Below are 24,129 nucleotides of genomic sequence, written 5' to 3'. Positions count from 1 at the left end.
ATCAAATCCCAAAAGTGGGTACTGCCTCTCACTTCTATGTCTCTGGCCATGTTCTCCTGCTGTGTAGCTGAATGTATGGCAGCGCCCAGCGTTATGGCATCATGAGTTAGTGTCCAGTAAGACTGGACAATCAATAAAAAACAGTCGTTGATTGATAATAATCAATTATGTTCCGTCACTGAACCCATGTCTGCAATACACATCAGAGTAAAAGAACTTCCCCTTTACCACTGAAACTGGGTCAATATTACAAAGATTACATCGGATTACATCATCCCTATTTGACCGACCTCATCCACTCAGGTACGGCCGTTCAGCCCACCTAAGGCAAGCGGTGCCAGCCCCCCTCCCACCGCACCCCTCGCCCGGGCAGAGAGCTCCTCCTCCTTGTCTTCCAATGCCTCACTCAGCGCTGGCAACACCCCCACAGTTGGTAAGAAAGCTCCCTCACTTTCTCGCTGATTATTACTAATTGACTGTTTATTCACCTTTCCTTCATCTCCTCACCAGCCTTTGTCTCTGCACCAAAATATGCTGTTTCCTCCCTTCCTTCACTCTACCTTCACTCTCCTGCCTTCCTTCCTTCCTTCCTTCCTTCCTTCTTCCTTCCTTCCTTCCTCCACTCCTTACAGGAGCTGAACACACTTTTGCTATCCCCTTCTCCTTCCCAGAGCAAGAGCTGCTCTCCCCCTCTCTTTTCTTTCTGCTCAGCCAAAGTAAGTCCCCCTTTCCAAACTCTTGTTTCCCCAAGAGACCCATCTCTTCATTGTACCACTCTACGTACAGATGTTCACAAGTACCATCATGTTCATCTCTGTGCAATGAGCCTGGCCAGCTTATAGAAGCTAGCCTAGCATCACCTGTCCTCTCATCCATGGGTTTGTTTATCTCCTCCTTTCCTCTTTATGCCTTTTAATTTGGCATAAAGAGGATGATATGTTCATAGCCAAGCTGCCTACCTTTGAGAAGCGGTGTGAAACACCAGCAGGTACGGTTGTAGTTCATCCAAGAGGACTCTCCTCTCTACTTAACTCCAACTAACACCAGTGTGTCGGCCAGGCCGGACATCAACCGGATTTTTTTTGCTTTGTGGTTGCATTCCTCTGTCTTGTGTGTTCTCCATGTTTAATTGTTCATTTTGTTTCTTGCATTACTTTAAACAGCGTCAACTCCTAACATGATTAAATTTGTTTTTGTTATAGAAATGATTGATTGACTTGTATGTCTTTTGTTTAATTCCATTTTAATATGCTCTCTGAGGTCATTCTGACTTTCTAATAATTCTAGGTAACAGTTGTGCTCTGAAAACATATCCCATTTCTGTTTATTTGAAGAATAACTGAATGTGCTGATTTGCGATGAGTGACTCACTTTGTGAAATGCAATAGTACAAATATTCTTAATTATGTAACGCATCTTTGCATGATCAAACCTTCCTAATTGTGATGTAAGCTTTGGACCCCGCCGCTATGGTCTGCAGCTGAATCAACAGAGACCCACCATCTTGTGCCCTTCTCCTTCTCAGGAACGTCTCGCGGTCCCAGCCCTGTGACCCTGGCGTCCCAGGATGCTTTGCCCATTGCTGTGGCCTTCACAGAGTCGGTTAATGCTTACTTCAAAGGGGCTGATCCCACTAAGTGAGTCTCACATGACCTCCTGCTGCTCAAAGACCCCGACATGGACATGCACGCATACACATTTTTATCCATATTTGAACTGTATGACGTTATATTGTACATGTTGTTGTACCGCATGGCTCCTAGCTTCAGCGCACACACTTCCCCTTCATCTCCTTCATTGAAGACCCTTGCTTGTGTGTTTCGCCGAGTGTATCTCCCTCTCACTGCGTATGTGTGGAATGTTTTGCGTTAGTCTGACACCATTCTTTCAGAGTGGATAACCTACATGGGGCAGATTATAGTCTGGGGCAGAGAAAACATACAGCCTTTTATTGGTTAACTGCTGTTAAATTGCTGCTGTGCAAAAGGCTTATTTTTGCAAGGATTAGCAAATGGAACATTTCATAAGCAATGCAGCAGAGACGCAGTGCGGGGTTGAGACCCGCGGTGGACTGTTACAACCGCAGCCTAGGCAAGACCCCAATCGAAGCAAGACCCATCGCGCCACCGAACTTGTTTAGAAATCGGAGCTTCAGAAGTATATGCTGTGCGCCGTATAATGTACTGACACAAGCAGAGACAGAAATGTTTAAACGCGAACTATGAAGTCAGTCCTTGACAGCTTTTTCCAGTGTTGTATGTGAGCTGAGTGGGATTGTACGTGAGTGTTATCTGCAAAAATGATTCAAATGCGCAGAAATCACAACCAACGCATAACTGAAAGATTGCAGCTGGTATTAGGTCTGGTTCGTCTTGCTTATATTAAAGAATATAAAAAAAAATATGATAAAAGATGCATGCAAATCTAAATTCAGGATTTACTTGAAATAAATGTAACTTTCTGCATCTAGGAACAAACATGAATTGAACATTTTTAATCAATACTTTCTAATCTTGTCTAGTATAGGCAACATACTATTCAGGGTATCAATGTCTATCTGGTGTCTTGTTGTTTTACACCGATAATCGGAAACGGTACACTTTAAAGATGTGTACAATATGTGAAACCTTTGCAAAAGACATGTTTATATTCAATTTTAGGGTATATGCATACTTCATGGGCAGGTACCTGGATTTAAATCTGTCCATATATGGTGGTATCTAAAATTGAATTGGCCAAAGAGCCTGTGTGTTATTCTGGATGCGGTCCTCTTTGCCAATCCAAACATATCAACACTTTGCATAGTATCGTATATTTCTGTGTTTATTCCAGTAGGGTACGATAACAGGTTGACTATCGACTCCAGATAGGCTTTAAATACTCCCCCATGTAAAGAAAAGTTTAGTGGGCTTATGTATGGTCAGTAATAGAACCACATCTGCTAAATGTCGTTTCTCTACCGTTGTAGTGGTGAGAAAATTGGACATGAAGAGAAAAAAAAATTATCAAGCAAAATTACTAAACATTCTTTATTTTCGGCGTCCAGTTTCCACTTTTTCTCTACACTATATTTTTTGCTTTTGGATGAGATGGCTAGAAATGGTGGATAAGTAGTTGTAAAATGAAGACAAGTCAATTTCATGTGGCTGTGCTCGCCAGGTGCATTGTGAAAATCACAGGAGACATGACCCTGTCGTTCCCCATGGGCATCATCAAGGTGTTCACCACCAACCCCTCACCAGCTGTGCTCACCTTCAAGCTGAAGAACACCAGCAGGCTGGACCAGATCCTCCCAAACCAACAGCTTCTCTACAGGTAACGTGTCAGTCGTACAGGTCTGCACGGCAAGCACCGAAGGTTGCAGAACTCATGAGTTCAGAGTTGTGGTTCAGTGAAATTTGGACTTGATGATACAAATGAGAATCAAGGAAATGTAGCCTGCGTCAGTGAGAGGAAATTCAATTAGTAAACTGACATAAGCCTATCATTAAGCTGTCAGGGAAGTATTTTCCACCAGACTTTAACAGCCAGGTTCTTAACAGCCTAACAACGTGTCCTAAAATAGCAAATAACACCAGACTTCACAAAACATCTGCTTCATTTAGCACGCGTGGTTATTTTATCTCTCACCAAGTAAAAGATGTTCACTGATGGAAGCATTCAGGTCCTTTTACTGGTATAAAGTACCGATACAGCATTGTGAATATACCTCCATTACAAGTACAAGTCCTGCATGAAGAATCCTACTTTATATTAACAGCAGTAAAAGTAAAGATTTAGTCCCTGTGCTTTGTATATTTTCGTATATGACATAATTTGGTTATTAATACTGAAGCATCAGTGTCTAGTTTTATATCCAAGGATACCAGATCAGTGTTTGGGGCTGTGAGATGATTAATGGGCTGGGAAAGAACAAATAAACTTCTGATACACAAATCTCACATCAGGTTTGGGAATTTTTCCTCTCATCCTTTATTTCTGTGAGATATCAGATCACTCGAAACATTCATTCAAATGAAACTATGTAAGAAGTCTGGGGAGGGGGCACTCATTGGTTGAGCTGCACATCCAACTGCATGCTGCTTTTTCTTGAATCAGTAAACAGTTGTATTATCAAAGTGTGCGCAGTTCAACGCACGTCTTCTACACCGTTGTCTTAGTCATAAATTCACTGAAGAAGAAACTCTTCCCCTCTGAAATGTAGTGAGAGAAGAAGAAAAAGTAAAATACTCAAAATTATACTTAATACCAGTATTACAGTATTTTACCCCACAAATATGCCACTCTGTTAGGTCATTGCTATTTTAGAACTGACATGTAATACAAGGAATTTTATCTGACAGGTTGTGTCTTCTCCAAAAGCAGTTCGAAGGAAAGCTGAGGGCTTGTTTTAAGCTTCTCGCACTGGTTTTGTCTTGGTTATCCTGAGACCACATGGCTGGACTAATTGAATCAAATGGAATTCATGATTTAGTAGCTGGTTGGATACAAGCTCATTTTTTCCAAGCTATTGGAGCTTTACACACAAAGCCAAGAAGAGCAATGGATAATTGAGCCCCTGATTATTCCTTCTGTGTGTTTCAGTGTGCTTACGCATGCATGTATCTTTCTGTTTGTCTTTTTATCTAGCGATCCTTCCCAAAGAGACTCAGATTCCAAGGACTTCTGGTTCAACATGCAAGCGCTGACGTCCTACCTCAGAAAAGCCTCGGATCAGAGTCCCACAGCTTCCTACTATAACGTAGACATCCTAAAATACCAGGTCAGTCCGCAGACATCCAGCCAAGGATATGATCCAGATAGAATAACTGTGTTTAAAGAATGCTCTCTCACAACGTGTGCTTGACACTCCAGACTGTTCTCTGAAAGAAGTAAGTGAACGTGATGGTCAGGGAGTCCTGCTCATCCACGGATGGGTCACCCCTCCTCAAAACTCTTCAGCTGCTGCTTACAGCTCCTACTTGGTCCAGGCTGCTGAAAATGTATTTGGACCAAAACAATTTGTACACAGAATAACCTGAAAAGATTCGGGCACCCGATGAAGCCCCAGAGAACTAGATCCTGGACCTCCATCGTACCCCCTTTCATCAATTTGAAAGTCGCGTAGAGATGTCTGCTGGTCAAACGGGTTTAGCGTTCAGCTTCTTTAAATGGTGATTAAATGATATCAGACCAAGTGGATCAACTTAGATCTCTTTCTAACCACAGGAATTTTGCTCTGAAGGAACCGCTGGAGGAACTACCTTTGTTTTGACTGCAGGAATTAAAGTCCAGATTTAGTTCTGGGGACAATCTTAGTCCCGCCTCAGGAGGCACTGCTGAAGCTCAAAGTACCACATCCACGGGTCCTTTCCCACTGAACATCGCCACTTGCTGCTTTTACAGTTCGCCTGCCGTGCGTAAGGAAGTCAGCAGACTTCGAGTGTTGATTGTTGCGATACTCCGGACACATCGTGGAGCAGAATGACGAAAGAAAACTTACAACCAAATAACGAGATGCTGGCCTAAGTGGCTGTTTGTGATGAAGTCCACATACAGCGGTAATTACAGCACTATTACGCTTATTTTTCCCAATATTGCAATATTACACAAAATTTCAGGAATGTGTGGTTGATAAAGATGCTCATGACAGTAATAAGAGCTGCTTTTTTTAACAATTTAAATTTCTGGGGGGGAGGGAGTCTTGTTTTTGTTTTTGTTTTTTTGACCGCCAGTGAGCATCTTGTGTTGGACGCCACACTTATAATTCCAAAATTAGGCCACAGTGTTGGCTTAATCGCCAGGAGCTGCATTTATGGACTTCGCTGCTCCGTCTTGTGTGATGAAACCACTTTTTTCCTCAAGTGGCAGTAGTGAGTAACCGTAGCGCCAGAGAGACGCATCGCTGGCAGGGAACAGCCAGGGGTTGTATTCTTTCAGCCAAAGCTTGTGACAATAAGTGAGTTGGGTTGTTTTTGTTTTGTTTTGTTTTTTATAACACATATTTTTGTGTGTGTGTGTGTGTGTGTGTGAAGCGCACCAAGGTTGAGAAAAAAATAACATCACAGCGTTTTCATTGTTGATATTTATCCTGCAGCCCCGTGCAAGGTTTGTCTATAAGGTTCCAATAGTTTTAATGTTGTTGTTTTTGTCTGCCGCACAGCCCCACACTCTTTCTACACTTTTGAATTTATGGTCAGTGACTGTTTTTCTAACTGAATTTACTACACTGAAAGCCTGTGATAGTCTGCTTCAAACTTTGATCACAGCTTTAAAATCCTCATCCAAAAATCCTGCAGCTTCACACATTGTGAAATGCGAAAGGAAAACATCCATCTTTTGGGGGGGGCGCCAGAGTTGGTAGAGCTTGAATATGTAGTTGAGGGCCTCTTCATCTGGTTCAGCAACACTCGTCAAATATCGGGGGCCTCCAGATGGACAACAAATGATCCAGGTTGTATGATAATGAATTATTCACAGTGGTGGAAAACAAACAATCCAAGGGTCCTGCTAAGTGAACTGCTCCGGTCTTCACCCTGGTCTTTTCTTTGTTTCATGAGTTATTCCCACAGCAAGATTACACAAAAACTACCTGGCCGACATGAAGGAAACTTGTTGGTGCGGTGGAGCGCGGGCCATGGAAGACTCATTACATTTTATGCAGATCTGTTAAATAGGATATCATATTTATATGACCGTGGCTCTCGCCGGCATTGTATCTTGTGAATGAATTATCTCTTTTAACAGTTTTCCCGGTCATAGTTACGACTTACATACTCAGTAGAATTTCTTTAGATTTGGCACAAACATCCCTGTTAGTCTTCAGTACAGTACATGTATGTTGAGTCTGAACAAGCACGGATGTTAACTGTATGTGAACTGGTTGGCTGAGGCAAAACAACCACAAGGCAGTAATTGTAGTTGTTTTTTTTTTAACATAGCTCTTGGCGGAGGTATGCACCCAACAGAGTGCCCTTCCAGTTTGTGTTTTCAGCACAGCAGACCAACTGTGCCAAACCAAGTGTTTGGGTCAAAAGTATACGGTATAAATGAGACTGACCTTCTGAGTTGCAACACGGACTGTTGTATTTCCAGCATGCGCCCATGATTCTTTGACAGGGGAGAACACCTGGGGAAGTGCTGCTGTTGATCAAACCTTGTTCCTATTTAAAGTACGACGAAAACGCTGTGTTCAGGTGCAGTCTGACGGGATCCATTCCACTCCGCTCAACCTGGCCGTGTACTGGAAGTGTACACCCAGTACAACAGACCTGCGGGTAGACTACCGCTACAACCCAGAGTCCATGGCCTCCCCGGGGCCCCTCACCAACCTGCAGATCTTAGTGCCCGTCGACGGAGGAGTCACCGGCATGCAGTCGCTGCCCAACTCCATCTGGTGAGACGAGAGGAGACGTGTGCAGCGCTCAGGAACACTTGTTCTGTTGGGGCTCGTTCAAGTCTGTATGGACCCAATAGATGCATTTGGTTTCTTCTTCTTTTGAATGTCCCTCTGGGATCAATAAAGTATCCATCTATCTCTTGTGTGATTCGGTTTCACAGTGCACTTGAGCCAAATTTTGAAAATTCACGAGCTGAGGGGCGTATATGAAGGACCAGGCAGTCCCCTTCTGTCATATTACCTGGTGTTTTGTCTACGTCTGATCAAATGCAGCACACGGACAGCACATAATCCTCTACTTCCTGCAACTAGGTTGGATTATGTGCTCACTGTAATTAAACGGCACCAAGGTTCGCTGTGAAACAGACGGGATTGGTTGCTTTAGTCCTCACCAATTACCGCTTTCACCGGAACCGAATCGGGGTTCCATTAAAAGGGACGAAATGTTGGGATACATAAACACCTTTTTACCATAAAAACAGCTCAAAGCATTTACTTAACTCAAAGTGTAAATTGCCTCTCAGTGTCTCACTGTTGAGCTCAAAGCTTATTGCAACCGACATCTAAAATTGTTCAAAACATCTGTATCCAGCTGTGTGCTCAATAGTAAACTAACCGTCTGATGTGAGCGAAGAACAAACTAACAAAAAAGACTGCTGATTTGTGTCTGAGGAATACAAACAAAACAATAAGAAAATTGTTGCCAGCTCCCGTGCTCAGGAGGTTGAGTATGTTCGAGCTGGTCATAGTTGGGCTGAACTGCAAGTGGTTTTTGTTGCCAAAATCAAAGTTTTTGTGGATTTTTTTTTTGGCATATGGCTGGATTATGAAGACGTGGATTACACTGGATGATGCATTTAAGAGTTTTGAACAGCTCTGGTGCTGCTAGTGGGGTGGGGGGGGCTTTTTTGGGGTGGATATCACTTGAACATGTCATGTCATTCTTTCATTTTAGGAATTCAGATCAGAATAAGTGTCTGTGGAAGCTGAGCGACATCTCGGAAAAGTCTGACAATGAAGGTAAGCGTTTGTTTGCCGTGAGTTCCTCAAACCCTCCTTGGAGTGAGGGAGAGAAGTGGATCAGTTGCTTGCAAATGAGTGTAATTGTTTGTGTTTGACCCCAGGCGCCGGGTCTCTGAGGGCCAAATTCGAACTGTCGAACGGTCCGTCGAACCCGTCGACTCTAGCGGTGCAGTTCATGAACGAGGGGAGCACCCTGTCGGGGGTGGACATGGAGCTGCAGGGGAGCGGGTACAGACTTTCTCTCACCAAGAAGAGATTTGCCACCGGTAAGTAGTCCAGGCCATCCTCCAGACTCATCAGACATTTGTCTGCTGAGGGACACTGCTCAACTCCAACCTGTCTCTGTCCTCTGTTCTAGGACGTTACATGGCAGATTGCTAAAGTGACCCACCACTCTCATGGGGAGAAAAAAAAAAAATCTCACTTAAAAACAAAAGTCAGCAACGTTGCAAAGCGTCCTGGACCTCTGGAGAACGTCACTACAATAAAACAGCACTGAGTATTGAACACTGTTTAATGAAAGAAAAAAAAAAAGAAAAAAAAAAAGGAGAGAAATAAAAGCTAAACTAAGATGAGCTTTCAGGAAATGTGTAGATATGAAGTCTAATAATGCTTTCTGATCAATTCACTTTTGTATATTCAAACAGTTTATGAATTAGATATAAATTTATATTTGAAATCATAAAAAGAGAAAAAAAAAGCGCACTAACTATCTTCTCAGACACTTCCCCCCCCCCTTCTATTATTTCTTCAAGAGCCTTTAAGGAATATAAATCAAACCCCTCCGTGTGGAAGAGAAGAACATCATCGTTTCTCACCTTCGCGCCGTCGACACTGAATATTCCCCCCGACCCGCTCTGAAAATTCAGTTTGTTTACTGATTTTTCTCTCTCACACGTGTAGCACAAGCTTGATCTCTGTCTAAATAACATTGAAGTGCTTTCAAACAAATGCAAAAAAAAAGAAGAAAAAAAGAATCCGACCTCAGTGCCTCCTCTTCTTCTGTGGATTTAAAGGCAACAACTGTATTCCTGGGGTTTCCAGATTTAAGCAGCATTTCTCTGTCAGTAAGTGTTGTTTTTTTTGTTTTGTTTTTTTAAATAAGTGCCCGCTAGTCACGGTGGGCTTTTAACAACAAAAAATAATTCTTGTGAATTCCCCTTTTAGTCAAGTACTTTTTATATTAAACCCCCTTGTTTCTACTCTAAAATAATCGAATTGACTGTAAAACAAACGTAAGAGGCCCCCTAAACGCAGCCTTTGAAAAAGAAAACTTGAAGTATTTCTGATTACGAACGGAGAAATGTGCCTGAATCTTCCTCGACTCCTTCTTTTGTACTCGACAGCACAGTTAACAAGAACAGCACCAACCATTGTGCCATTTGTGTGTTGTTGCGTTGTTGTTTTTTTTTTTACTCTTGTTGGGATACTGAAGGGAAAAAAAATATCTCCACGTTTGTCTGTTTGTCTTTTGTTCAACTGTCTTCCAGGAAAACGTGTTTGTCTTCTCTGTGATTGTCATTTTTTAAAAATCTTTTTCTACGATCTTCATTCACTCACTGTGCAGTAGACGATGTGGATGAGTCGCGCAAGAAAGGCCAGATTATGAGTTGAAATGCCTTATCACAACTACTGGGCACTGAGTGATCCGGCGTGGTTTGACAGTTCTGCCTCTCACCCGCTGCCTGCTGGGAAAGACTTTTCAAGTCAGTCTGGAAAATGGGTGCATGGATGGAAAACTGCCACAGTTGACTCTCGGTGCTTCCACTATTCTGGGCTGCTGGAGTTGGAGTTTTGTTGTTTGTCAGTCTGATTGTGATCCCTCAATGGCTGATTGATACCTGGATGCTGTGATTGATTAGTGATCGTAAGGCTGCCTGACCCCTCCGTCAGAGAACAACCTCAAACACGGCTTTCGCTTGTGTCCTCTGTGCTGTAAACATGGCTTGTTGGACTTTCTCTCTGCCGTTTAACTGGTGATTTATCTGTTTTCACTCATCGCATCCAGCCTGGGTGATGAATCATCCGCTGCTTTGTTTCCCCTTCATCTGTACCTGCATTAACTTTTTTTCGGGGAAATCCGCTTATTCACCACCTTTATTCTCTCCTCCGTCCTACATAAGGAAGCAGAGACTTACGGAGACCAGCTGACTGCTAGTTAGCTTAGCACAAAGAATGGAGGAATTTTTTTTTCCAAGACAGTCTTTGCCTGCATTAATGTAATATAACCTGGGTTATGAAACGACAATGTAAAATTATAAGATTTTTATATCGGGCAGATAGCTGGAACTACTTTCCTAAGTGGGCGCAGCACCTCGAGACGTCAGCCGCTGAAACTCTGACGAGAAGAGGGACTGTAAGAGGAGCATTACTGCTGGACAAACCCACATCTGGAGCCTGATCCATTTGATGACTTCCGACAGAGGTGTGCTAACACTTCCCATCCGCTGCTATTCATTCTGCTAAGCTAACTAGCGGGTCTCAGCTCCTCAATGCAGCACAGAGAAGAGACGGGTCTCTCGTGTCTTGTCTGGCTCTGGGGACGACGGACAAAAAGTTCCCAAAATGTTGGCGTGTTCTTTTAAGGCTAAAACCCTTTAATATTGATTTGAAGGCAGACAGCATTCTTTAATGGATTGTGGGACTGTTCCTTTAAATGTTGATTTTTTTTTTTCTTCTCACCCTCAATTTTAATCAGCCAAATGTTGTAGTAAGGTATTTAAACGCGAGTTTACATGAAATCCTAAAATTGTAGCAGCAGATATTTGTGAGACATCAGCATGTCTTTGTGTTGTCTCGGTGCGATCAGACAACAGGGTGCTGTGGAAGAAGAGCACAAAGATTCTAGAATTGTCTTGAAGCAAGCTGGTTCTTGCTCTCCCTAAAAAGAAATTAACAAACAAAAAAACAAAAAACCTGTCAGTATAAATTTACAAGGCTCCGTTTTTGGTCACTTTCACATTCTTTTTCTTTGTTTTGTATTTAACAGAGTTTAAAAAAAAAGCAAAAAAATTGTGTAAATGATTCTCGTAATTTGTACATTTTTACCAGTATCAGCCACTTTTGTCTCTACTTTTATGATTTCTCATTGTGCCTGTATCAAATGTGTAATATATGAATATATACAAATATATGAAAATGACTACTTTACACATGCCTCGTGTGGTTTCTTTTAGCTCGTCGTGAATACAGGGTTGTTTTTTGAACATCAGTGCCCTCAAACATCAGAATTTCTTCTCTTTGTGTGAGGAGTGGCGTTTGATCAGCGACCTGTCCCCAGGCTGAAAGCTCCCCTGTGCAGGAGAAGCAGTCGAAATAATAAATTCATGTTTTCAAACCCAAAATGCCAAGGCCGATGGAAAACCTGCGGCCTGCAGGGTTTTTGTGGTGGGTTCTTCCTTGTTGTACAAAAAAAAAATAAAAAAATCTAGAGTTGTTACTGATATTTCTGAAAATGGCCAGGAAATTGTCTTTTTTTTCCCCTGAACATTTTAATGTTCACATTGAAGTTGACCTTTGACCTTTTGGATATGAACGATAGTTCGCCTAAAAATGAAAATTCAGACATTATCTACTCATCCTCATGCTGATGGAATAACTTCTTTGCCACAGGACACTTTTATTTTATTTTTTTACGATTTCTGGTCAGAAACTGTTGGTGACCACCAGACTCAAATTATCCTTCCAAGTCCGGGTGAACACTTGTGCCGTGTGTCAAGTTTGGACTGAGACGACAACCTGAGAACGTCCGTCGCACAGGCGCAAAAATAGCATGTTTCACCAGGTAAAGCAGATGTGAGCCAAAATCAGAGAGGGTTGCTGCTGGGCCTGCGTTGCACTCCTCCACTACAATTTGTGAAAAAGTTCCTCATCGCCCTGAAAAGGAGTCGACAGGGGAAAAAAAAAAAAAAAAAAGTCCCTTTATGGAGGTAATGATGGGGGCTGCTAAGAGACAAATGATGGCAAAAAAAAGTTTCAGCTGTTGAAGATGAATTTCTCATGAACAGATAAAAAATAACAAAAGAAAGCACCTGTCTAGACAAACAAGTAGTGTTTAATCCGCCACTAAGGATTTAGACAAATGTTGATCCAAAGCTGATGAGCGCTGGTTGGCTTGTCTGCCAGGTCACGCGCTCTCACGGACGAATCCAAGTTATCGACCCCCGCGACTAAAGCGAGAACTTGTCAGATAAAACCCACAAACCTGTTATTGCCGGGTTTATATTTAAGAAGCACCACGTCAGAAGGGTTGTGTTCAACCCTCACAGGGTGATGGAGCGTGAGAACAAAGCTCCAAGACACCATCACACACGTGTTACTAATGTACTGCTGCGAGACGCTCATGCAGAGCCCTGATAGGAGGATATATGCATGAGTGTGTGTGTGTGTGTGTGTGCGCTCAGCGCTACATCAACACCTCCTGCCTATTTACACACTTGTGCTTTACGTCCCTTTGCCTCCATTTTTTCACAGCCACATGTGTGAGCCATCAGTGTTTACTCTACTTTCCCTGTCTGCCTCGCTCAGACGGAGAGGAAGAGATCTTAGGCGCTCTGGTGGGTGATGTTATTCTCTGGTAAAGCCAAAGGAGACGTGTGAGATGTTGTCATATCCAGAAACTGTGGATCCATATGAGGGCTCTTGTGCGCGTCTAGTTCTTTTATGCAGCTCTAGATGATCCGCGAGTCTGACGCGTACAAGTTGGCAAGTCGATGGGGACAAATGCGAGCGTCCAAAAGTTAATGTGAGACATTATTTAGGATAATACAGTAAACATGAAGCGCCAGCCAGCAAAAGAGCTTAAATTAGCTCAATGTCTTGAAATCTTGATCACGTTATTATGGATTCCAGAGTTATTCTTGGCAAGACACGTCGTACGTACCATCCAGTCTCTGTGCACAGGCGTCCATAAACCCTCGTGGACCACAGGAACGTTCCCTTTGAACCTGGAATCTCTGGAGGAACTACCTTTGTTGCAACAGCAGGGATCACGTTCAAAATTTAGTTCCAGGGACAAAAAAAAAAAAACACCTCGGTAGGTCGCGCTTTCTGTTCCAGGAACTATGGGGAAGGATCTTTTTTCTACTGGTTCTGATTGGTTCAGTATTTGCCTCAAATTTGCTTGCAGCTGCCATGTTTAAGAAAGTCTGCACACTAACAGGTCTCATTGCTGCTAAACTACATATACATCATGGAGGAGAACAGCAGTAAGTCAGACGGAGGAGGAGGAGGCGCAGGCCTGCCGTGGGCCAGCAGTGGGCCAGCAGTGGGCCAAAGGAACTTTTAAACTCCAGGAAAAATAATTGTGAATAAAATCCCTGAAATAATTTTGACAAAGTGGGAAACCCATACTGTAGCTGTGCGAGCTTTGTCAGACATGTTATCTTGGCCCAGTGTTGCTCGTGTTAATGCTAACTGGTGCTAGCTGTGCTGGCTCAGCAGTTTCCTGGTGAGCATGGACGTAACAGAACGGACTGAAACCCTACGGAGACCAGTTTGATGATGAGGAGCGCAGTAGCGCTGAGTTTCCTGCTGGTCTGATTGGTTTGCTTGTTCTGGTTAACTGCTGTTGGACAGTTAGCTCAGTTAGCTGTCAAGTCAAGTCAATTTTATTTGCACGGCGCCCAATCACAACAAAAGTTCTCTCATGACACTTCACAAGTAGAGCAGGTCCAGTACCACACTCCTTCAATGAAGCTACACCCTACGGTTCTCCATGAGCAAGCACATCAGGCAAGAGCGGCGACGAAAACCTTCCTTTTAACAGGCAGGAACGTAGAGCAGATCCAGGATCAGTGGGGACGGCCTTCTGCTTAGACCGGAAAAGCTGTGCAGCTAACTTTGGTGGTCGTATCAGCTGACTCAGCCCCAGGGTGTCTGGAGAGGAGCTGCAGAGAAAACCACCACGGAATTGCTCCTGGTCGTCAAACCGGCCGCCCTCAGGCGCTTCGGCTCTTCCCTTCTAATCCGTCATCGAGAGTCTAGGAGGTAAAACAGGCATTCAGGGCTCGACCCTTGGTTGCAGTCACACTTGCGTCACGAATTTAGAAGAAACGTGAAAATGCGGAAGCCCATGGCACTCCAGCTGGACTTAAAGGAGATTCACTGGAGATGGAGATTCATTCAGTTGTCTCATTAAAGGAATTAAATGGCTGCACGGACCTGTCGACACACTGTGGGGTATTTTCTGTGGCACAGCTGTAAAATTCAACACTCTTGCGAACATGCATGCCTGTCCAACACTTGAGTGGTCCACTGGGTCTGTGTGGCCAAGAAAAGCATCTCAATCTTCTCATTTAACACTCAGCAACACACAAATCAACATACATATATATATATTTTAATGAAAATAGAGAAAATCCTTTTCTAGGATGTGGAGCGGAATGTGTCTGGTATCAATTGATGAGCTGGATGTCAGAATCAGCTCCGTGAAGCAGTTGGAGCAGAGGAAGCGTTCAGTCTTTGTTGTCCACCATCACAGTTGTGTTTGTCCAAAGACCCGCTGGAGCCATACAGTTGAGTTATTCTACAGTCCAGAGAGCGAGCCCCACATCAGTAACTTTTATGGCCAATTTATAATTGATGTGCCCATTTGCCCTCCCTCTTCACCACGAAGAAAACCATCTGAACAAACAAAGATGGTGTAAGTTTATTGCATTAATATGGATTCCTCTCCTCTGCTTCTCCCGCTCGCTCCAAACCCCTGCGGACCTCTTTAGAATAACTCAAACCCTGAACTTGTCAGACTCACGTCCAACTGCATCTGTCACATTTTCCACTCAGCAAGAAGAACTCTCACAACTTTTTCCTCCTGCCAATAAAAATATGAACACAATGTTGACAAAACTGACAGGGAATTAAAGTCTTTAAAAGGACAATCAATCAATCAGTCTTTGGTGAGAATTCTGTTTTGTGACTTACAACAAAAAAGGGAAACCAATATCACACACTGATGCAGATAACATTCAGGGTAAGGATAACACACCATAACCATGAAATAAAAATGATGGAAGAGGACAATCTATGAAAATAAATTTAGAAGTCAACAAGTGAGGGAGCCAGGCTGACAGGACAGGCCTGTGCAGTCTGGAAACTGAAAAGTTTTCTGCATCAGACAGAAGTTTCAGTTCAGAAACTCTGTGATTTTAGGCTGCCTGGTTCAGGGAGTCCTACCCATCCAGCAGGCCCAGCTTGAGGGCCTTAACATGAAAGCGACACTTCACCCCCCCAAAAAATACATATACAGGTGCCCTGAGCTCACAAAGACATTTCGCCACCACTTCATCACTGTTTAGCGATGCGGAAAGAGCCAGCCGCATAGCTATTTAGCTTGAAGCTAACGGCGCCCCACGGTCAACAACTCTCAACGACGGAAAAGCAACCCAACGATGTCTGTCTTGCTGAACAAATTGTGAAAGCCTCATGAACTTTCGTTTACCACAAAATTAGTTTCCGACAACAATCCAAACTATATTGTAAGAATCCTTGTGGCTTTTGGACGAGGGAACCCACGGTGATGCTGCAATCCCTGTGGCATCCTACTGGCAATGTCCGACTAAGGAAAGGGAGGGAAAGAACAAAAATCAAAACAAAAAAGGGTGTAATCACAAAAACAAAATGATGGTTTGTTTCAACTCTTGAAAGAAAGCGCATAAAGTTGATGTCTAGTGATTTAAAACAAAACAAAACAATAAACAATGATAATGGAGGACAAAAATGAGGTTTCTACTCTTATTCTAAACAGACATCCACCTTACTACGTTTCCCACAGCTCGTTCCAGTACGCCAGTGTCATTAACGGCCTCATGTCGTGGCCTCCCAGTGCTACCAGGAAGAGGAGGAGCTCGTTCTGGTTTACAATTGTTTGCAGAGTTAACTCCACGCGGCGTGTTCTGCTCTGTTTCACATTTCATTTATTGTGACTCTGCAAGTTGCAGCTAATAAAGTGGATTATTGAAGAAGAGAAAATGGTCTCGCTGGGTCGTTGCCATGACCGAACCCCAGCCCGCCGCAATATTTTGAAAGCTGGCACATTGCAGTAGTTTACAAGCGTTCTGGAAAGGGGAACATCATAGCTTCAGACTGTCCTGGTGGAACACGCAGCCACCGATTAATGGGCCGGAGAACAGGAGAGCGCGCGGGTCCCTCTTGTTCTACAGTAGACAGAGAGGACGGCAATTGTACCATTTTTACATTTTCTTAATCACTTCCAGAGTACTTGAAATACTCTAGTCATCCTTAGATATAAGAAAAATATAAATACCCGTGCACTTAATGTTGATGCAATCGACACACCGACGCTCAGAAGGACAAGATGAAGATGACATTAAATGCAAAAAGTCAGGATGTTATTACTGCAACCACTCCGTCTCAAATAAACGCACCTCAGAGTATCACAGTATAATTGTAGTATTGTAATATTTTTGTGTACGGTTCAAACTCCTCTTGCTGTCCGGCACTTTATGTAGTCAACGCCTTTGCGGATGATCAGTTGACTTTTCCTGCAGTGGCAAGATTTATATTATTATTTATATTATTAGACACGATTTAAAAGCGTATCTTACCCAAACAAACTGAACAGAATTCAAGTGAAACTTCCCCCGATTGTCACCATTGGTTTATCAGTTTCTCACCGTTTGATTTTTTTTTTTTTTTTCAGTTCATGAAGAAATTATTTTCCTCCTGCATGACGTCTCGGTGACTTCAGGAGCCGGAAAACAGCAGCCTCGTAATCATTGCTGGAGACGAACACTAACGAGTGCAAAACGACACAAAACCTCGTTCACAAACTCTCTGACGTCACGTTGTCTGTTTCCACCTCGATGCTCAACTCTCCACTGAAATTCTCCTGTGTTTTTATGTTTGCAATTCGGGGAAATATGTACATTTTCTGACGTGTGGCTTGAGGCATTGAAATTCATAGTGAACCAAACTTTTTGTACAGCAGAAGAAAAATATTTTCCATCATAAAGTAACTTTCGAACTTCAGATTTCATTGTCTGAGTGCATTTGGAGACAAATATAGATTTAATTTAATCCTGAAAAAGGCAAATCAAGGGATTGGTCTGAATTCTGAATTTGACGCTGCAGTCAGCAGTCAGCAGGCTTACATTTCTGCCCAGACAGGAAACGAGGGGATACAGCTAGCTTGGCGTTACAAACCCACCTGCCAGAACCTCTCAGGCTCACAAACTAACATGTTAACTCGCATTTGAAAATGGCACATGACTGTAATTCATCCTGTTTGTGAAGAAAAGCATGTATTTATTCTTTAAACATCACCTGGAGAGAGAAACAACCTGACCTTTGCGACCAAGCATTCCCACTGCAAGCCTGCTCTCGCGAGGGCGGCTGCATACGTCCGTTGTCAGACACGTATCCGTGCCTCCCTCGACCCCCTTTTGCTTCTTTTAAGACGAGAAACGAGCTGCAATAATTGCAGGTTCCTGGAAACCGCAATTAGACTAAAACATACTACTGTTGTGTGATTTCACTGTAAATGCTTCCTGACTGCTGCTGCAGAGGGGAGATGATTCACAGGGAGTAAAATCCAGATCCAGTGAAGATCGGCTCAGTCCACTGGCTGACGCCGCTGCCTCATCAGCCCCGGGGAGAGGGAGTGGACCCTTTCGTGCCATGTTCACAGAGGCACGTCACATGCTATTTGTCATGGTAAGCATGTAGGTGTGTGTGTGTGTGTGTGTGTGTGTGTGTGTGTGTGATTGGGGGGAGGGGGATGACTCAGAAATGGTTACGTCTTAATGCAAATGATTTGGGCTTTCCTTAGTGGAGCTGCAAATTCTGCACAGTTGCACCCCTCAGAAACATTCCCTCCAAACGTTAGCTTGAACTTGAAAGCAGTTTGCTGCCTGTGCTAATAAGCCCTGCATGCAGCGACGGGGCCCTGGCAATGTAACGTCCAGGAAAAACCCAGAATTTAAATATTCATGTTTGTCTTCACAACACTTCAGGATACCCTAAAAGATCTGCCCTATTTTATTTTTTTATTATTTACGTTTTTTTAGCATGTAGGTTGCTACTAGCGAGCTAGCTAGCTTTCCCGTTGCAAGGGGGGCTTTGAGCATCTGGGAAAGCAGTGAAGGCTGAGGACGTCCACTAAAATAGTGTTGTTAGGCCAAACTACCTGTGTTAAATCCACTTTACTAGATTTCACGCTGCTGCATTGGGATAGAATAAGAATAATTAGGATAGATGTACTTCTACAGGATGGTGGTAGAGCTGCAGTGAAATGAAGCATAAGCCCAGGGGATCAATACACCCCCATGTGAGTCAACAGGAGAACTCTCCTTCCTTCCAGAGAGGAAATGTACAGTCCATAAATATTTGGAGTTTGCTAATTGAAAGAATCTGTGCAGCTTGGATTCTGGGGGGTTCCTTAACATGGATTCTTTCTTTGGTTGTCTGTCCCCTTTGTACATTGGTGCCAAGTGAAATGAGCTGAAGCTTTGTGAAACATAAAGATACACAGGTTTGACGGCTGGCAACTAGGAGTGTGTGTGTATGTGTGTGTGTGTGTGTGTGTATTTGATAGTTTCCCGCCCAAGAACTTTGCTTAATAAGCGCCGCATCTGATTGACGGGGCCTCTGACACGCGATGCGGTGCGGATGTGCTTTTATGTAGGCGAAAGCAAGCTGTCCAGCGGGAGAAGAGCAGACTGCTATGAAATTCACCAGAAAAACATGTTTGCATGTCACTGTGTTTGCATTGAGAATTAAAGATTCATGAACAGTGGTGTTTTTTTTCACTAGAGCAGACGCACATGTCTCGCAGCAAACCTATGGAGGACACACACCTCCGGCTATGGCTGCAATTAAAACAATACTGCACTCTGTCCTGTAAGAGAGAGAATTTTAGTGTATCGTCAGAATTGAACTTTAAAAAGAAAGAGTTTTCCTTGTTTTCAGTTTGATTTTTCTCCCCAGAACATAAGGTTTTATAATGTAAAGTGGGCAAATTTGGTCAACAATGCCACTTGCAGGACACAAAAATGACCATTTCTCTCTCCTGCGCACCTGCAGGTCAGACTGGTGGATGAGGCGAGAGCCGCAGGTCAGACCTGGAGGGGATCGTCACGCTGTGACGTGAATGATTCTTCACATTTTCTTTGTTTCTCATCAAAATAGTGATACCCTTTGACAGATGGAGAGAGTTTTGCGGGTTGTTCAGGTTTAGGCTCCATGCAGTGTCCAGAGATTAAACACGAAGCTGCAGCATGACGCCGAGGGACCAGTCAGCCTCAGCAGACTCACCACGCTGGCCCAGGCTCTTGCAGCGAGACGCCTGCGTGTAACGTGTTGGTTTCGCTCCGTGTGCAGCTCATTTAGTCTCTGATTGTAACACGTATAGCGTGATGTGTTTTTAAGCCCATTCCACTTAACACGCTAGACCGATTGTTCATCTATTGCAGCGTGAGCTGTCGCTGATCAGTTATGCATAACCGAGCAGTTGGAAGACGTGTCTGTGTGAAACGACTACTGACAAGGTGGATTCTGGATCACATTCTATGCGTGCAGGAATCTCCCTTTCACTCAGACAGACCTCGAACACAGCAGATCTTCTTCGTGGTCTGACTGCATCACGTTATTCTGTCTCAGGGCCGGTGCCGAGCCTGATGGATGAGTAAACACAGAGGAGGAAATATGTTTGAGTTATTTCACTGCATTGTTAATCATTTCCTCCATCAAGAACCTCGTGTTTCCCGTTGTGTTTGTTTATCTCTCAACAGGATTGGACAAAAACTGATTTTCACTCAGCTTGGTGGAGGGGCGGAGCCTGGGTCAAGACAGAGCTAAATAAGTTAGTCTTAACATCACGTCAAGTTGTTGTTTTTCTTACGCCAGAACTTGTTGGTGTGTCACTGAAGACGGTGGGTTGTCCTTAACACCGGGACCAGGGTCAGAGTTCACCGTGATGGGTTCTCTCTAGGTCTTATTGAGCCAAAATGGTTCTGTAACGTGTCTCTCATTATCTGCCATACTTCAGCACTCAAGTAATATTTGACCCAAACGGTTTTCAATCAAATCATCTGGAGTCGCACTCGATGCTCAAGCTGGTCCACCATTTCCTGGAGCAGGTTAATGCGTAGCTCGTCCTCTGGGCTGGCGACTGCCCTCAGAGTTACTCAGTGTTGGATGGTCAGTCAGTCGTGTCTACACATGTATGACACAGAGGGATCATGGACCAACAAGGACCCCAAAGGTGCAGGACTAACTTGCCAGGACAAAGGTGCGTACTGGACCCCGCCGGGGCAAGAGGTCCGACAGCAGACCCGGCTCCTGCAGCTGCACCTCCTCACCTGTCGGCATATTTCCTGGATGGTGAGAAGACGGGAGCGGCCCTGCTCTTCTCTGGGATCTGCCTGGCCCTGGTGGGTATCACCTTCACCGCTATGGGGTGGCAGCGCTACCAGGTCAACCCCCACTACGAGTGGCCCCAACTGTTGGGTCCCATCATGATCTCGGTCGGAGGGATGTTCGTGCTCACCAGCGTCTGCAGGTTCGGCGTCATTTCCTGCAGGCTGTGCAGACAGAGGGATCAGGAGGTGCTCGTCATGCCGGCGAGGGAGCAAACCTTGACAGGAAGCTCTTTTACATTAAGCAGCATAAGTCAGCCAATCATGTTACACGGTGCCACAACAATGCTGTGTATTCCACCGCCGTATAACTTAATAACCCAGGAGGACAGACAGGCCGCTGACTTGCAGCCTGTAACTGGAGTCCTCGCAGCCCTTCCTCCTCTTGGCGCTGTCTACTCTGTGGATAACGCAGCTTTCACCACAGAAGAAGACGGCTCAGCTCACAGCACGGGAACCGACCGCAGAAGAAGCAGGTAGGCATCAGTGTTTACAGCCTCCGACGCCTGTGAAAGCATAATGGTTTAGTCCTGCTGGGCTCCAACATGCTGCTACACAGAACGTGTGGTTTTTACACTACAGGTTCCTTCACCACTTTTTTTCCAAAAATAAACAGCTGCCATTCACACGCAAGCCTGGCGTTTCCTTCAGCACGTTAACACGAACAGCAGGTGAGACAGCGCCGATAAAAAGATGTGAGGAGTCAATGAACACGATCACACCTGGATCTCATTATGCTCCTCAGATTCTTGCCGGGCATTCAATCTCCACGATAGATTACACTGAGTTCAGACTGGTAATCTGGGAGTTCTGGCAAATACCAGGCCCATGTTGCAGGCTGCTTCCAGCCATTTTTCTGGCGACAAAACTTGGGGAGTTTTTAGCAAGAAATGGGGAGGTTCATCGCCATTGATGAGGGGACAGAACCGTGTGTTTTAGTAACATGCTGGGACGCTGGCAGCTGTCGTTCAATTGAAAAAATCCGGTGTTTTTCCCAAAGTTTGCCACATTTGCAGCTGTTGCTCTGGGGAAAAAAAACCTGCAGGTTTTTTGAAAGAATTCCAGAAAGTTGTAGCCGTTGATCTGGTGATGAAATTAGGTTGTTGTTTTTTTGACATCAGCAGCTGTTGTTCATTAGGGGACATTGGCAGCTTTTACGGACAAACGTATTTGTATTTTAAATAAAACTGTCCCTAACCTTTTTACCAAGTGGGTTTGTGTGTGTGTGTGTGTGTGCATAAACCCAACCACAGATTTGTTTTTCTAGTTAAAAATGTTGGATGGACGGGATGAAAGGAATATCTGCCATTTTCCTTGAGTCTCTCAGGAGTTTGCATGGACTCACTGGCTGCTTATCAACGGACAATGACAAGATTATGGACCAAAAATGACATTACGTTTCATAAACTGTCATCCAAATGTCTCACCAGAAAAAGAGGCACGAGGCCACCAAAAATTACAGGAGAACATCTTGTCGGAGAACCGACCAGGCTGCTGCAGCTCACTTGAGGCAGAGGAGCCTCTCAGATCAGGAGACCGACAGTCACCACAGACCATGTCGCAGGGGCGATGGTCGCCCACCCCCCCTCTGCCAAGGACACCGGCAGGTGGACAGATGGAGGATGAAGGGCAAAAACTTGGGACAAACCAAAAAAAAAACATACACGTTTTGTGGCTGGTGGACTTGCCAGAGCTGAATGTAGTTTCCAGTCTGATCCTGGTTTGTTTCACATACATGACACAAAATGTTGCAAGTTTTTTTTGGGGGGGGGATAAATTAATCACCTTTTTTTTCTCAAAGAAGGGCCAATATTGAAATTGGGACAGTTAAACCAACAAAGCTCCTAATGTTCCAGTTCATATCGAGATGTGATTTTTTTTTTTTTAATTTTTTAAGGGAAAAGAAATTTGTTCCATGAAGATGTAGCTCATCATATTTTCCCACCTGTTCCTCGACCAAGTGGCTCGTTGCAGAGGGAAACATCAAGTTGCTTTCCTTTCCACTAATTTCAGGATCCCATTTATTTGAAATCCAATCAACTATCCTTGGACGGGGCGATTCTAGTGAACACGGAGCTGCATTCCATTAGTGGAAAGTTTTCACTCTCTTTTATTGTTTCTAGCGATTACTCCCAGCAGGTTTCCAGGAAAGTAATTCACCATAATAAAAACAGACAGCAGGAATAATACAGTTAACCTAAGATAACTATAAACCGCTGCCCTGATCATACTAACACATGCTCAGCTCACCACCTCTCACTTATGTTGTCACAACTTCTGACCTGTTTCAGTCTGTTTCCAGTGGTTAATGCCAAATAGAGGAATGATCAAGGGAGGAATTGCTCAACGTCAGTGTTTCCTTTAAAAAGGGCAATTGGCTTCCTAACGTGTGCTTTAAAGCAATTGGGCCTGTAAACACTTGGATATTAGCCACCTTAAACCAAGCCTCCCTCACATGTGATGTCTGCCTCTAATTTCTTGCAGGATTGAGAGGAGAGAAGACGAAAGACGACAGGGCGACGGCGGCGCCACCCGTGCTCGTCCACCTGCATATGAAGACATCTACCCGTCCCTGAGTGGACGTCACTCACCCTAGAAGTGTCTTGTGTGGTTCTCTGAGACGTTCACTGACATCTCACAAACACAGCAACAATAAATCTGCACTTTCCTGTCCTCCAGCTACTGCATTACTGATATAAAGTCATAAAAATCCACTGTGCAGATCAAAAACGCCAACTTTTTTTTTTTTTTTTTTTAAAATGTGCAACACCTTGGTCCCTCGTGTCAGGGACAGAAGGAGCTCTGTTCACCATGGCAGTCGGTGCAGGATCGGATGAGCGCGCTCACTACTTGGAAGCTGTGTGACCAAAAACTGTGCAAGCTTCACAATGAGGACGACACGGGCTGGCAGAAGACAAACTTTTCTATCTTTCTGTGTTTTTGTATGTAATTTGTCCACGGAGCATTGAAATTGTGGGACTGAGGAAGTGTCTTTTCAAGGTGTCTTTGAGAGAGGAAGTGATGTCACGTGAGATTTAAGACCCAAAAAGCCCTAAAAGTTTCAGTTGACTGCCATTTTAATTTCAATTCATTCATTCATTCACTTTAATTCATTTAGCAGTAAATCAATTAGGTGAGGCTGAGATGTCCTTTCAGAGCTGAGCAGTTTGATATGCTAGCCGAGGGTGTTAAGGAGCTGAATGCGCATGTTCACATAGCAAAAGGGGGAAGTTTATGTCTTCCCCTGAAGGCTCCAAGGCTCTGCAAAATTCAGAAATTGGAGTCGTCCAATTGCAGCACAAACTACATGACAGTTAAATGCAGACTGAGGATGCAGACAGCGAAGAAACAAAC

At 44.0% G+C, this 24,129-nt stretch overlaps 1 protein-coding gene and 1 long non-coding RNA gene across 10 annotated transcripts in view; one reads left to right on the top strand and one right to left on the bottom strand.

Moving 5' to 3' along the window:
* The window catches only part of fcho2 (FCH and mu domain containing endocytic adaptor 2), a 58,167-nt gene extending 46,626 nt beyond the window's left edge, over window positions 1-11,541 (top strand). For 4 of the 9 annotated variants that reach the window (XM_086186792.1, XM_086186788.1, XM_086186790.1 and 1 more), the window contains 9 exons: window positions 304-433; window positions 633-716; window positions 1,526-1,637; window positions 3,160-3,315; window positions 4,630-4,762; window positions 7,176-7,375; window positions 8,334-8,398; window positions 8,503-8,667; window positions 8,760-11,541. In XM_086186792.1, the coding sequence (XP_086042918.1) occupies window positions 304-433; window positions 633-716; window positions 1,526-1,637; window positions 3,160-3,315; window positions 4,630-4,762; window positions 7,176-7,375; window positions 8,334-8,398; window positions 8,503-8,667; window positions 8,760-8,782 (1,068 nt within the window). In that variant the 3' untranslated portion in view covers window positions 8,783-11,541. Of the gene's footprint in view, window positions 1-303; window positions 434-632; window positions 717-928; window positions 989-1,525; window positions 1,638-3,159; window positions 3,316-4,629; window positions 4,763-7,175; window positions 7,376-8,333; window positions 8,399-8,502; window positions 8,668-8,759 lie in introns of all 9 variants that reach the window. The other 5 variants (XM_086186794.1, XM_086186791.1, XM_086186787.1 and 2 more) reach the window with 2 other exon arrangements.
* A 3,521-nt stretch (window positions 11,542-15,062) lies between these two features.
* Window positions 15,063-23,433, bottom strand: LOC147243710 (uncharacterized). Its single transcript, XR_015110367.1, has 3 exons — window positions 23,367-23,433; window positions 19,962-20,031; window positions 15,063-15,956 (listed from the first exon to the last, which is right to left on the bottom strand). It is a non-coding gene; the product is annotated as an uncharacterized LOC147243710 (long non-coding RNA).
* Between the last annotated feature and the right edge of the window lie 696 nt (window positions 23,434-24,129).

This window comes from Aulostomus chinensis, chromosome 19 (assembly GCF_037954235.1).
Source record: "Aulostomus chinensis isolate RoL2024-O1b breed Wild chromosome 19, RoL_Achi_v1.0, whole genome shotgun sequence".
Lineage (NCBI taxonomy): Eukaryota > Metazoa > Chordata > Actinopteri > Syngnathiformes > Aulostomidae > Aulostomus > Aulostomus chinensis.
Note: the sequence above shows the minus strand (reverse complement) of the source record. Positions and strands in the feature narration are given on the sequence as shown.